General features: G+C 38.6%; 2 protein-coding genes across 5 annotated transcripts in view; one reads left to right on the top strand and one right to left on the bottom strand.

The window, feature by feature from the left end:
• The window catches only part of RBM6 (RNA binding motif protein 6), a 106532-nt gene extending 93643 nt beyond the window's left edge, over nucleotides 1–12889 (bottom strand). The window contains exons 1-4 of one of the 4 annotated variants that reach the window (XM_074283303.1): nucleotides 11706–11779; nucleotides 7222–7268; nucleotides 5178–5285; nucleotides 631–1948 (exon numbers count right to left, since the gene is read on the bottom strand). In XM_074283303.1, the coding sequence (XP_074139404.1) occupies nucleotides 631–1948; nucleotides 5178–5221 (1362 nt within the window). In that variant the 5' untranslated portion in view covers nucleotides 5222–5285; nucleotides 7222–7268; nucleotides 11706–11779. Of the gene's footprint in view, nucleotides 1–630; nucleotides 1949–5177; nucleotides 5286–7221; nucleotides 7269–11705; nucleotides 11813–12575 lie in introns of those variants that run through there. The other 3 variants (XM_074283302.1, XM_074283301.1, XM_074283304.1) reach the window with 3 other exon arrangements.
• LOC141552267 (uncharacterized) lies at nucleotides 11306–13565 on the top strand. The gene is made up of 3 exons (XM_074284661.1): nucleotides 11306–11359; nucleotides 11406–12433; nucleotides 13383–13565. Exons 1-2 carry the CDS (start codon nucleotides 11306–11308, stop codon nucleotides 11970–11972), a joined length of 621 nt encoding a protein of 206 aa, XP_074140762.1. The 3' UTR covers nucleotides 11973–12433; nucleotides 13383–13565.
• The last annotated feature ends 868 nt before the right edge of the window (nucleotides 13566–14433 follow it).

Below are 14433 nucleotides of genomic sequence, written 5' to 3'. Positions count from 1 at the left end.
TGGATAGAAAACATAAAACATAAAAAATCATGAATGTCATAACAGATATTCAGAAGATTAAAGACAAAAGGCCTCATTATACAAAATGAGTTGTCTTCTATTAGAACATGAGGAATAATGATAATCCCAAAGAAATTGGATTTCAAATTATTAGATTACATAAATGCTAGAACAAGTGTTCTCACTCCCTAAGGAAGTTTAGTTGAAATGGGAATTTTTTATAAATGCCCTAAATAACCATTTTTACAACGAAAAGAGTATTTTTGGCTGAACTGTTTTCTTTTCCTGAATGGTCAACCTTGGAGGGGGGGAGGGGGAGAACTAATATCTAGATGTTAACAACAGTCACACTAGACTGCTAAGATAAAATTTAAAAGGCTACCATATTATCAAATATGAATCATACAGATTAGCTTACAACTATAGGTGAATAACCAAACTTAGGGTCTCTGTTAAGAAATGTACTTTCTCTAGAAATGTATATATAATAGAATGTTATATTAATATATGAGAGAGGATATGAATAGGCAGCTTAAGACCATTCTCAGAAAACTAGCCTCCTCTCTTCTGAACAATAACAAAGAAAAATAACAAGGTACACTTCACTTCTATTGTATTTCATTCACATACCTGAAGGTCCTGTCGGGAATCTTTGACAATTTTTCCCTCAGGAAAAGACTTGTTATGACTATAGTCAAACATCTGGTTCCCTGGAACCCTGTGATCCACATCACGGTATTCCATGTTTCTGTAATCAGTATCTTGGCGGCCAAGGAAATCCAGACCCTCTTCTTCTTTAAATGCAAGACCAGACTCTGATCTTTGTTGTTCACCTCCAGGAAGTGGCTGTTTGTTGGCAAAGATTTGAGGCGCTTTATCTTGGTCCTGAAGAGGGCGCTGGTTGTTCCGAAAGTCTAAAGGAGACTCATTTTCAAGGCCCAAACCATGAGAGTCTCCTTCTCTTGCTCTTGTCTCTGAATGCTGAAACTCTCCTTTCTGGATGCCAAAAGGAGATCTTTCTGTTCCTGAAAGGTCATGAGCAGACTCTTCTCTCTTGTTCACATTTATGCCAGATCGTTCTCTATCTTGTGTAGAGGGTTGAATGAAATCCAAAATATTTGGATCCATGGGGGGCATCTCCCTATCTGTAAATTCCATATGGGGAGCTATCTCTCTACCCCTAAAATCCTGATCAGTCCTAGATCTATGTCTACCCCTGAAATCTGAAGGTGGTGTATCCCTGTCCCTAAAGTCTAGATCAGCAGTGCCAGAACCCCTGCCCCTAAAGTCCATTTGTGATCCATCCTTTCCCCTAAAGTCTAAATCAGGCATATCCCTATTTCTAAAATCTGAATGGGACTGATCCCTCCCCCTGAAATCCAAATCAGATATATCTCTGCCTCGAAAATCTGAGTGGGACCCATCCCTGCCTCTAAAATCTAAATCATATGTACCCCGACCCCTGAAATCAGGGGGAGGCCCATCTCTACCCCTAAATTCAACAGCATGTGCTTCCCTATCTCGATAGTTCATATGGGATGCCTCTCTACCTCTATAATCCATAGAAGTACCATCCCCACCTCTGAAATCCATAGGTGGTCCTTCCCTATCTCGAAAATCTCCTGGGTGCATCTCTCTACCTCTGAAATCCAACTGTGGAGAATCTCTGTTCTGGAAATCAGAAGGGAAATCCCCCCCCATGAAATCACGTCCGGGCCCCTCCCCAACTCGATAGTCAGTATGTGGTCCATCTCTAGCTCCATAGCTGAAAGAATGATCCTCTACATTTGCAAAGGGAGGATTGGGAGGCCCCGTATGCCCCTGGAAATCAAAGGGAAGTGAATCTCTGCCAGGAAAGTTGCCAGAGTGTCTTTCTTGAGCATGACTCTTAAGGGGAGGAGGATAATCCCTGTTCCACCCGGGAGCAAACCTTTCTTCTTGGCTCCCACTGTAGAAACAAAGACAGTGTTATTCATATTGTCCAGAGTTTGCAATCTACACACCAGCATATTCTTCTCTAATCACAGCACATTCTTCCGTAAACCAAAAAAAAAAAAAAAAAAAAAATTTTTTTTTTTTTTGCAGAGTTCTGTAACAATGTCCTAGATTTGCAGAAAACAGCAATGTTTTGATATTTTAAGACGAAGTGGTGGAGTAAACTTTTATGCTCCCATTTCAGGATACGAGGGAAGTCAACACAACGTTTTCAACATGACTGCTGCAGAAAAAGCTTTCACCCAGGCCTGCAACAGGGAAAATCCGCAATACCAGATAAGCTAGCAATGGTGACATGCTATATAATTTTCCATTTCCTACGGCCAGGGAAGCTAGAATTCCAAGGCCAACATGATGACTCATATATATTAGAAGCTTTTTATTTAAAATAGATTCTGTCAATGGTCTACATCTCATAACTACATGTCAATCCTGAGTGTGCCCTGAAATAATCCTTTGCTTGAGTTTATTTATTGCCTGAATCTATCAATAGGCATTACAGAAGAGTATTAATACCACCATAAAGCATTCATGGTACTCCAAGTTAAATTCCTTTATATCAAATTCCATTTCCACATTTGTTTTGTTGTAATGAAATTTGTTAAAAATGAATATGCTGCTAAAAATCATTTCCATTAGCAGGACTTGATGTGAATGAAATTCAGGTGAACTTAGTTTTTCAAATCTACTCTACTCTTTTTTTTTTTCCCCTCTTCTATGATCTGAATGTAGTCAGGTTTTGGCAAATGGAAAAATAAGCAAAGTTGAAAGGTAATTACTATACAGCAGTACACAAGCCTTAAGTTCTCAAATACAACTTGACTCTCCTTACCCCATCTACAATGCAAACAGCCAATAAATTCTTTAAATCATCTGGTACAAGAGAAAACACTTATTAAAAACGTTTCAAAGCAACACTGTTTCTTAGCCACTCAATAGGACAGAAACAGTTGAGTCAAAAAGAACTCTCCTTTGTGATATTGTGGGACTTTCACTTTTCACTACTTGAACAGTAGTCCCAAATGCAACAATTGTTGGGGAAAATGCACTGACTACTCACAGCTTCCACGAATATTACTGAAGTTACACCAAAGCTTTATAGTTTACCATAAAAAGAGCCACTTTAAATTTGATGGGATTGGAAATATAACTTTGTGGGGATTGAGAGCAGATCAGGACTCGCTCTGCAACTTACTATCTTTATAAAGTTGCCTGGGGGACTGAAAATTTAAGTGACTTGCCATGGGTCACAGAATCATTAAGTGCCATACATGGGACTTAGAGCTGGTATTCCTAACAATTCTAAGGCCACTTCTCTTTTCTATCCACTACCTCATACTTCTCTCTCTTGAAGAGAGTTGTCAAACTTATTGAGTGATGCATTTAAACTGCAGCAAATGAAACATACAGCTCATTTCCTGAAATGTATTAGGGTTCTTTCAGGCAAAATTAATCCAAAAATAGGAATTCAGTATAGATTAAATATTATATCTGCATTCTAGTCCAGCTCAAATACTTACTAGCTTGTAGGCAAGTCATTTAAACCTATGTGACCCTTAGTTTCTTCATCTGTTAAATTAAGTCAGTAAATATGAGATAAAGGAATTAGGAAAAAAACAAAAAAACAAAAAAAACTAGGTTATGTTTACAAATAAAGAAAAAAAGCTGAATGATGCAGCATAAACATACACAACAACTCTGAATAATAACTAATCCACAATGAACTTAATTAAGCAATTTATTTGGAAATAATCCAACTTGCAAGACAATGATCTACAAGTATTAAAATGTTGAAATATAAGGCTCCTACTACAAAATTAAAGCAACCTATCCCTTTGATTTGCAACTAGCTTAACTGAAAGAAAATGGGAAAAAAAAACTTACACCACCTTCATCTTAAAGGTCATTGGATAGAAGGCAAAGCTTCCTGTGAGATCCATATATCTCAATCTAGTATCTAATATTTACTGAATTCATATCATTGAGCATTGAGCATAAGGATTATATGATTTCTATTTGAATTCAGGAATTGGAATTGTAAACTTTTAAAGGGCAAGCACATCTCTTCAGTCCACTCAAGCACAAGAGACCTTTAATAAATATTTCTGATAAAACTGCAATTGATTCTCATTTGAAGATCAGGAAAGAGCTTTACCACCATACTTTATTAAATAACATATATTACTTTTCCTAAAAAGGATTAGAGACACTTTATTATCTAAAACTATACTGAAACACTGAAAAAATTTCTAAAAATTTCATTCCAATGGGAAATGTAAGTAATACTATTGTCTCCAATAATTAATTTTATATTGCTAAAGGAAAAAAAAAAAAAAAAAAGATTTTGAATATCTTACTAACTACTTGGGGGAGAGAGGAGTGAAGGATGGGGTGGGAAATCACCTAATTGCCACGATATTTTCTTTTATTTTGTGTGATCTAGGAGAAAGTAGCCCATACTTTGAATCAGAAGTCCCAATACTTAACTGTTATATGTCCATAGCCAATTTACTTAAACACTAGCTATCTTACAATGTTATTTGTTTGTGAATTATTATATTGTTTCTTATTAGTGATTATTATATTGTTTCTTAAAATTGATTATAATAAGAATATAGTAAGAAATTTTCATCAATAAGTTTTCCCCTCAGATTTTTTAATTTGCAAAAGGAAAAGGGCATAAAAATACTTTTTAGAACATCTTAAAAAATTTATGTAAAAGAATTTTTCTTCCTGAAAAGGCACATAATAAATAAAGAATCCTAAAAATATACATATTGGAAGAAAAAAAATTATAGATTTTTTTTTTAAACAGCTGTATAATCATTTTAGAAGCAGTTAGGAACTTAAAGTGTATTCCCAACTAAATACAACAGTCCAGGAGTAGAAAATGACACTTATGTTCCTCTCCAAAGACAACATTTCAATAAAGTCAAGATTTGGAATTATACTGGTATGGTGAAAAATCTAGCCTTGTAAGAATGAACATAAACCTATAAATAATTTTTTCATTAATCCAACCTGATGATAATACACAATATTTAGAAGAGTTAAATTTAACACTATATTTGGCAACAAGAGATCAAATGCACAATAAGCTTCCAATCATACATTTTTAACATGGCAACCAAAAATATATACAATGAGATCAGAGTCTTTATTATAAAATTTAAATTACATACCGGAAAGGGCCTGTCCTGTTAGCAGGTCGAGGGTCCCCCCACATTTCTTCCTGTGTTGGGAGGGCCCCAATAATTTGATTTTTTTAAACCAAATGCTGATAATAGTACCTACACAGACAGACACATCAAAAAAATTAAAAAAGGAAAGAAAAAAAAAAAAAAGGATAATTAGCATATTGAAACTTGAAATCCCTGTTTCAATTATTTAAGGCCACTTTAAGAGACTGTGTGAGATGCAACTTTACATATTACAAATCTCATTTTAAAAATCTGTCCAATAATTCAAGCACATTAATTTCCTAACAATTAGTAAGAATTTACTTTGAATATTCTTAGTATTAAAATATTTATTAAACACTTCTATACCAAGAAAAATTTCAAAGTAAAGTCTTAGGAAACACTTCAAAAACTTCAGAAGTGCTTATAAATGTCAACTATCATTATTCCCATTTTTAAGGTGATCAGATTGGGTCATATCCAAGGGAAATAACTAAACTGAAGCAATTTATTGTTCCTTGTGGTACTTACACCTACTAGGGATTTTATAACAATTTTCTATTCCAACTAACCAATTTGGTCAATACAGTTAATTCAGTAAGTACCATATCTATAAATTCCAAACAATAGACTGAAGTAAGATAAAGACTTAAGAACAGCCAACTTCCCTTCCTTCACCTGGATAGAGAGAAAGGATTCTAAAAGCATAGAGAGAGAGGAGAAAAACAATCCAATTTCTTTTATCACTTATAAGATAGTACAGAGCTAGAGAAAGGACATTCTTCTCATCTAAAAGTAAATAAACTATAAGCCAAGGTGACAAACTTTGAAATACCAGAAAAGTGAAAAGAACCCAGCAATTGATATATGCTGTCAGTGTGTGGAGGGCCATAGGAGTACACTACTGAAAAACCAAGTGAACTTAGGGTTTCCTACTTCCTCAATCTCTCCTTTCTTATACACTTCTAGGACTTAAGTTCTTGATTTGGCTACAATATGAAAGTTTTCAGGGTACTATTTGGTGAGGTACATCTAGTTTTTCCAACAAAGGAAAATATGCTTTATTTCTGAGTTTCTTCAGCTACAGAGAGAAAGGAAGCATATATTATAAGCCAAGAGCAGCAAACTCTGGTAGGGGACATGAGTTTCTCATTTTGAATAAAAGTGTGTTAGAAAAGTTTCAAAACTTGTGTCAATACTATCCCAGACAAACCCAGACTAAAAGCATAAAACTTCTGTTTCAAGCAGTTTGGAATCATTAAAAGGACTGTGAAACTTCCCTGCCTATTCTTCATCTTTAAGTCTAAACAAAAGCTATTTCTCATCCTCTTAGCCATATGCATGGAATTCTTTTGAGTGGGTATTCCTCTCATTAGGAGACTTCAAAATATTCTTGGCCTTTGTTGCAATCAAGACAATATCTCTGCCAATGGAAATATCTATAGATTCTCATCATCTATGGGAAATTCCCCTTTTACCTGAACTCTGCTAGAATATTGTGAGTGTCCATCTCCTTGTTTTATGTCTTGCTTAATAATCAGAGTTGCTAAAGTTATATTCATTATATCTTTTAAGGACCCCTGTATGATTCTAACCCATACTTGGGAAGTACTTTATCTAAGAGTTTTTTAAGGCAGCATTTTGCCCTAGCAAATTGTAAGATATTTTATAAAGATAAGACATTCAATGGGGTCTTGTATTCTCTATGCCTTTCCTCCAATATTTTGTCTATTAAAGTAATTATTTTCTCCCTACCCAGACAGTTGCAACCTAAAGATTGTCATAAATGTTACCATGATCACTACTACCATGGGCCTCTTCAACTTCTTATATTTACTTTTTCTAATGGCATCCCTCCTCCCTCCAATAGAATATTTCACCCTTTCTCTCCCTTAACTATAGTATCAGATTAATCAACAAGGTAAATTGGAAGACTCCTGCAGCAATGGGTACACTAGGCTCTGAAGCTCTATGCCCACCATTTTTATAGGAACAAGATAGTTCGTATTTACAGAGCTAAGAATATACATTCCAAATTAGAATATACCTTCCTATATAAACAATGACGAAAAGCGTGGAGAGTCCCTAGAGAACCTGCAAACAAAAACATGGTTCAGTCAAAAACAACAACAACAACAACAACAACAAACAACTTTATGCACTAGTTAAGAAATTTAATCAACATAAGAAGGATCATCATTGTTATGAGAAAATGTACTCCAAGTTCCTACAGGTGAATTTTTAGGATATAAGCAATTGTTAAGGGAAGTTTATGTTTCTCTGTGACAGGGACCTAAGATTCCACAAAATATTTAAAAATCATTAGACAACTTCCCAGATTTAGAAGAAGAAAGGATCTTAGATGCCAAGTTTAACTCTCTCATTTTACAGATGAGGAACCAGAAGCTGAGTAAGTGACTTGCCCAGAATCACACAACTACTATGTAAGCTGAGATATGAACTCAGATGTTCTTAATTCCAAGTTCAGTACTTGTGTAATTCCTATACACAGAAATAAATCAAAATGAACACAGCACACAATGTTTGAAGATATGACACACTAGTAATGTTAAAAATATCACAAATGAGAAAAATTAAGTTTCCTCCAGAAACAAAAAATAATAATAGGTTTATGGGCTAATTTCAAAGACCAAACAAAACTTCCTCTGAAGCAGTTCACCATGACAGTTAAAAGTAAAATCAAATGTTGTTTAAAGACCATGTTAAAGATCTCTGCCACACCATTATGTATTTCATTATTTTTCTATAACTTTGAGTCAAGTATTACTTGATTATTCTTCACTGGTTGTATTTTTTTAAAGCCTAATATACCTTTATTTCAATATGTATTTTCATAAACAATTCTTTAAGATCTAAAATTTTTGACAGAAGCTTCAATTAACAAAGAAAACTGAATTATGTTTATAAAGTAACTAAAGGCTATTTTTACCTGGCTCATCTTCCAAAAATTACAACTGTTACCAGAGAATTGGGATTCTATAAATATATGAATGATAGAGAAGGGGAAACTTTTTTTGTTTACATAAAAGATTTAAACATCATTTGAAGCCACTTCACAGAGGAGGAAACTAAAAATGTTTCCTTTACAAAGTTTGTGTTTGTAACACACAAAGTTACACAGAACCCTAACACCTTACAATCAATGCTGTATCATTGAGAGGGAGTTAGGCAGAATAGATATGGAACTGGCATCTAGAAAACCTGGGTTCAAATCCCCCATAAATACTTCTTGTATGACCATGGGCAAGTTATTTCATCTCCTTTTCTTTATCTGTGTAATGAAAGGGTTGACCGTGACCTCTAAGATTCCTTGTAGCTCCAAGCCTTTGATCTTCTGAATAATACTAGCTATCTGACCTTGGCTGGTCATTTAACTTCTCTCCAGCTTAGTTTCTTCCTCTGTGAAATGGCATCAATAAACTTCTAAAACACAATTTATAAAGTTATTGTAAGAATGTAATGATACTTGGAATAACTTAAAGAACACCCTAACTTGGGGTGCTTCCAAGATTCCATCACAGGTTCTCTTCCTCTTCATTCTACCATTGATTTAAATAACATCTTTATGAAGATGACTCTCAGATTTACATATCCAATCCCAGTTTCTCCCCTGAATTTCAGTCCCAGATCACCAACTGACCACCCATTAGATTTCTAAAACTGAATGTCCCACAGCTATCTCAAACTCAGTATGTCCAAAATTGACCTCATCTTTCCTCCTCCTCTTCCACACTTCACTATTTCAGCAAGTCACTATCTCTTATCCCACAGATATAATCAGTTTGCCAAATCCTGACATTTATATCCCTTATAATTGGTGTCTCTGCTTCACATCTCTCACTCTAATCCATTCTATACACAACTGCATCTAATCTAATACAGATCTAACTGTATCACTCCCCTACTCAAAACTCCAATGGCTACCTATTGCCAATAGACTCAAGTAAATTTAGTTTTCATTTTTGTTTTTAAAGTCCTTTACAACTTGGCTCCAACCTATATGTCCAACTTCACTGAATATTAATTCCTTTCATTCTCACCTTCACTCTATTCCTTATATATAAGATGCCCACCTCCTATCTCTAAGCCTTTGCTGTTTGTATATCACACCTAGAAAAGCGTGCTCTTCTCATTCAGTCTCAGAGTCCCTCTTCAAGATGCAGCTCAAATATCCTACACATAATTCTCCCATCTGCTAGCACCCTTTTTCCCAAGGTAGCTAGTGCATTTATTCTTTGTGTATCTGTGTGTGTGGATATATAGATATATGTAGATATGTACACATATAGAAAAATGTCTATTCACATACACACTCCTATATTGTAGTTCATTCTTCATTTTTAAAGAAAACCAATGACATCAAAAGGTGTTATCTTGAATTTCACATAGATTGAATTTCAGTGAGAATTGTGAAAAGCTGTCAGACTCACTTTCTCTTCAACAGTCATCAAAGTCCAGAGGCAAAAAATAAATCAAACTGATTGGTGATAGATACATGTATGTATATGTGTATGTACTTGCCATATGTATACTTATATATGTATGTACTTGTCTCTCACATTAGAACATAAACTCCTTTTAAGTAAGGATAGTTTCATTCTTTGCACTTGTATTCCCAGAGCATAGCACATTGCCTGACATACATCAGATACTTAATAAATGCTTGACTAATCAACTGAGTTATTACTATCACACAGTTTAAGACAAATATTTATCGAATATCCACTTGAGTTTCTTGGTAGTGAAAGACAAGGATAAAAATTGAAATGTAATTTGAAGCATAAAATTACCACAAGTTATATACTTCCATGACAAACACTGTAAAATATCCAATGTATTATAACATAAAATGAAATTTATCTATAGTCTTTAAACTTTCACAGGTTTTCAAATTAATTTTATTCTCCGTTTACAAATTAAGAAACTAAGCTAAAAAAAACCTAATTAACTTTCTGGGACCGTTTTCTCATCTATAATATAAGGTAACTGGACTCAAATGACCAAGTTTCTTCCAATTCTAAACTATGATTCTAAGTTTACTCAGCAAATTCATAGTAAGGAAATATCTTCCATTCTACTTTGCTCCTTATTAAAAGCCACACTTTCTTTACCACTAAATCTTCCATCTCCTCAACGACTGCAGCAAATCATCCTGGGACTTTACAGATTAAAGGCTGGAAGAAACTAACAATCAGAACCCTACATCAATGACTACAGATTTTCATATGTTGACCAAGGTTGAACTCATTTGACAACATCTATTATTAATTTCTACTTCAATCGCTATGTCATAATATCTAACCCTTCAACTCTAATCACCATGTTTTGATATAGACTCAAATATTCAAAATCAGCATTATTTCATAATAGGAAGAAAATAATAAATCTAAGCTTAGCAAAATTCAAAGTGAACTCCTGATATCATGGGCTTTAGATAAGTCTCCTGCTCTGATTATGTGGCCCTTGAACTCTACACCCGCCAAGTTTTCTAAGATATTCGATGTAATCAACAAAGACTATCAGAGTTGAATACTTTTAATTTATTATTTATAATAATTAATTATTTGTAATTTATAATTTTATTCTAGAAGCCACTGCCCCTCTCTGGGTCTCCGTTTTCAAATCTGTAAAATGGGAGGTTTCGACAAAGTGATCACTAAAGTAAGAAGATTCGGTCTGTTATGGACTTATTGGGCTATGGAATCTTTGCCTTTTTTTTTTCTTCCTGGAAAGCTCTTTAGAGAACACGGACTTAAAATACAAAATTGCCTGAAGAGATGCTGCCGCCTCTATGAATAGTACCAAATTCCATTAAAAGTCTTCCCCAAATGGTAAAGTTCTATGAGGAACAAATTTTAAAAAGGAAGAACTGCCAGAACCACTGCTGAGGTCCTAATGTTCCCTGAGAAAAAGAGGTCTCCTCACTTTTAGCCGAAGCCCCCCATCCGCGCCGAAGCTCCCGGAAAGGAGCCCCCGGCTCCAGCCGCACTTTACGAGCGGGCCAGGGCCAAGGCTAAGTGAAGGGGGCTCGGCTGCGTCCCGAGAAGGCGAGGGCAGAGAGCGGGGAGGCCCGAGGATTCTCCAGCCCGAGCTTGGAGGGGAGTCTCGAAATGCCCAGCAACCAGCCCAAGCTCGCGGCCGTCCGAAGAGGGCCTTCCGACCCGGCTCCCCGGCCTAAGACCGCGGCGATGCCGCTTCGCGCCGGCTTAGACCCGGCTTCTCCTCAGCGGAGGCCAACCGTGGCCCGCGCGGCCGGATGCCCCGAGGCTCCCACCTCACGGCGGCGACAGCCCTGAGAGGGGCGGGCCAGACCTGCGCTCGTTCGGGAACGGGAGTTGGACGAGGCCGCCGGAGCCGCGGGCCTCCCCGGGGCCACAGACGCGGCCGTCGAGGAGGGGTCGGCGGCCAGGACGCCTCTCCCCAGTACCACCCTCGGCAGCAGGGGACCGAGGCCGGCCAAAGGCGGGCGTTCCATCGGCAGCCCCAGCTCCGCTCGCCAGGAGCCCTTACCTGAGACAGCGACAGCTACACCGTCGCCGCCTCCTCAGTCGCCGCCGTCACCGACCCAGCGCTAAGAAGACCGGAACTTCCTCCCAACCCCCTCCGCGGCCGCTCCGCCAGGCCTCCACAAAGGCGCCCCCTCCGACACCAAAGCCCACTGGGAACTGTAGTCGACGTCGGAGCTCCACGGACTACGACTCCCAGCGTGCACCGCGCAAGGAAGTGGACCTCGACCGGGCGAGGAGCGAGGGAGGTGAGGGACGGAGCCGAGGGTAAATGGAACTCAGACACATCCAATGAGAAGGATGCTGCGGATGCAGTTCCCAAGATGGCGCTCGATACCGGACCGCCGATGTCGCGAGGCTTCCTGGGAGTAGTAGTTTTGGAGCCTTTCCTCCTTCAATTTGAAAAGCTTTTCCCAAGAAACCAAGGAACCCGTGTAGCTTTAGCTATTCCCACGCCTTAGAACAGAACCGCTAAGAGTGCTAGGCTTTAGCGCCACCTTTTGCTAATCTCACTTTCCCCCCCTCCCGGCCTTTTATTCGTTTAAAACAAAGGCTTCTCTTCCAGCTCCAGGCAGCTCAATCCGATAAACACGCATCGAGAAGCAAAGATCAAAGGGACAAGTAATGGACAAGCATTCGCACGCGCGGGAGACAAAGACTGCTCGGCCGCGGGGCCCACCCTCGGGCGGCTTACATTCCAACCAAGCCTCGGGTCTGCCGAGCGCCCCCTCCGCTCTCCCCCACCCCACCCCACCGTCGCGACCACCCCAAACTCTGGGTTAATGAGCGCGCCTTCACCCCGACAAGTCCCCCCAACCCGGGGTGTCTAGTCCCTCAAACACACAAAAAGTCCGCAGACGTAAGAGCAACTCACCAGTCTTGGAAACCCTTTCTTCCCTCCATACTTGGCAATCTCCTGTGGTGCCAGCTGCCGACCTTCCGTCCCCATGGGTCCCGCCGGCAGACCTACACTTAGAACTAGGCTCTGTGTATTATTTTCAGGGACAGCCTTTCTGAAGGCCAGGAAATACAACGTGAGATGGCTCTCCCTGCCAAGTCCCCACTGCAGCGTTCCAGCAGCATCGGGTGACCTCCGCTGTACTTACACAAAATAACCTGAATCATCCATTCTCGAGGCTGCTGGATAGTACGGCAGAGTGTCAGCCAGAGCCTTCAGCTTTCCTAAGTGTCTCCAGCTCCACAGTAGCACCTCCCTCCAAGGGCCGCTCGTAAATCACTTAGCACAGGCCCTGGCACACAGTAGGTGCTCTTTTTTAATTAGCGCGGTGTCATACAAACAGCTTGCTGGCCTCGGAAAGTCAGTGTAGCTCGCGACTGGGGGCTGCTCTTCCAAATGGACGTTAGTAACTTACTACAAGAGTTTCAGGGTAACTCTGAGGCACTAAGATTCCAGTATTGTTACTCATAAATCCCTACCAGTAGGCTTCTTATGAACAATTTTCCAGTCAGATTTAATCAGCTTTTAGAAAAAGTTATTTACTAAAATAGCATGGTTAAAAAAAAAAAAAAAAAACCACTTGGTATAAAACATTTCCTGCAAAAGTTTGGGGATACTTTCCCACAAGTACATTGATGATCTGAAGATGATGAATTTAGAGTTTGTGATAGTGTATGCAAGTATGAGGGAAAATGTAGAAAATGCATGACTACTGGAAGACAGCATTCTCCTCTCCCCACCTCCCACTGATAAAAGGAAAAATAAAACCTTTGTAAGAAATCCGCAGAGTCAAACAAAATAAATTCTCAGATTGACCATGTAAAATGTACCCGGCATTCTGCATCTTGAATCCATCACTTCTTTGTAAGGAAGCCGATAATAAACTTTATTATTAATCCTCTGGAATCATTTTTGGTCATTACACTGATCAAAGTTCTTAAATATTTCAGAGTTCTTTGTCTTCATAACGTTATTATTGTAAAAATTATTCTGGTTCTACCATTTCACCCTACCTCAGTTCATTCAAGTGTGTCTAGGTTTCTCTTCAATCATCCTTTTCATCATTTCTTAGGGTGCAATGATGTTTAATTACATTTATATAACAGACTTTGTTCAGCTGTTATTTGATATGCATCCCCTTAGTTTCTAGTACTTTGTCACCACAAAAAGAACTTATACAGAGAGAGAGAGAGACAGACAGAGACAGACAAAGAGAGACAGAGAGAGAGAGAGAGAGAGACAGAGAGGGAGAGACAGAGACAGAGAGACAGAGAGAGAGACAGACAGAAACAGAGACAAACAAAGAGAGACAGAGACAGAGAGACAGAGAAGGAGAGAGAGACAGACAGAGACAGAGACAGAGAGACAGAGACAGAGAGAGAGACAGAGAGAGAGGGAGAGACAGAGAGAGAGACAGAGAGACAGAGACAGAGAGACAGAGACAGACAAAGAGAGACAGACAGAGACAGACAAAGAGAGAGACAGAGAGAGACAGACAGAGAGGGAGAGACAGAGACAGAGAGACAGACAGAGAGACAGAAACAGACAAAGAGAGACAGAGACAGAGAGACAGAGAAGGAGAGAGACAGACAGACAGACAGAGAGAGAGAGAGAGAGAGAGAGAGAGAGAGAGAGAGAGAGAGAAGACATATTGCATATGGGTCCTTTTTCATCTTTTTAAAATCATTTTGGGGGTATATGCTTACAAGTGGTATTTCTATGTCAGAAAACAAGCACAGTTTAGTAACTTGGGGGGAGAAAGAGGAGAATTTGC

The sequence above is a fragment of the Sminthopsis crassicaudata genome, chromosome 1, assembly GCF_048593235.1.
Source record: "Sminthopsis crassicaudata isolate SCR6 chromosome 1, ASM4859323v1, whole genome shotgun sequence".
Lineage (NCBI taxonomy): Eukaryota > Metazoa > Chordata > Mammalia > Dasyuromorphia > Dasyuridae > Sminthopsis > Sminthopsis crassicaudata.
This window is presented reverse-complemented; position numbering and strand designations above follow the sequence as displayed.

Bases quoted from the DNA above. Each gene is read 5' to 3' on its own strand.
- LOC141552267 (XM_074284661.1), top strand. From the start codon at position 11,306: ATGCCCAGCAACCAGCCCAAGCTCGCGGCCGTCCGAAGAGGGCCTTCC. The intron at 11,360-11,405 runs GCTCCCCGGCCT...GCGCCGGCTTAG, and splicing joins GAAGAGGGCCTTCCGACCCG to ACCCGGCTTCTCCTCAGCGG.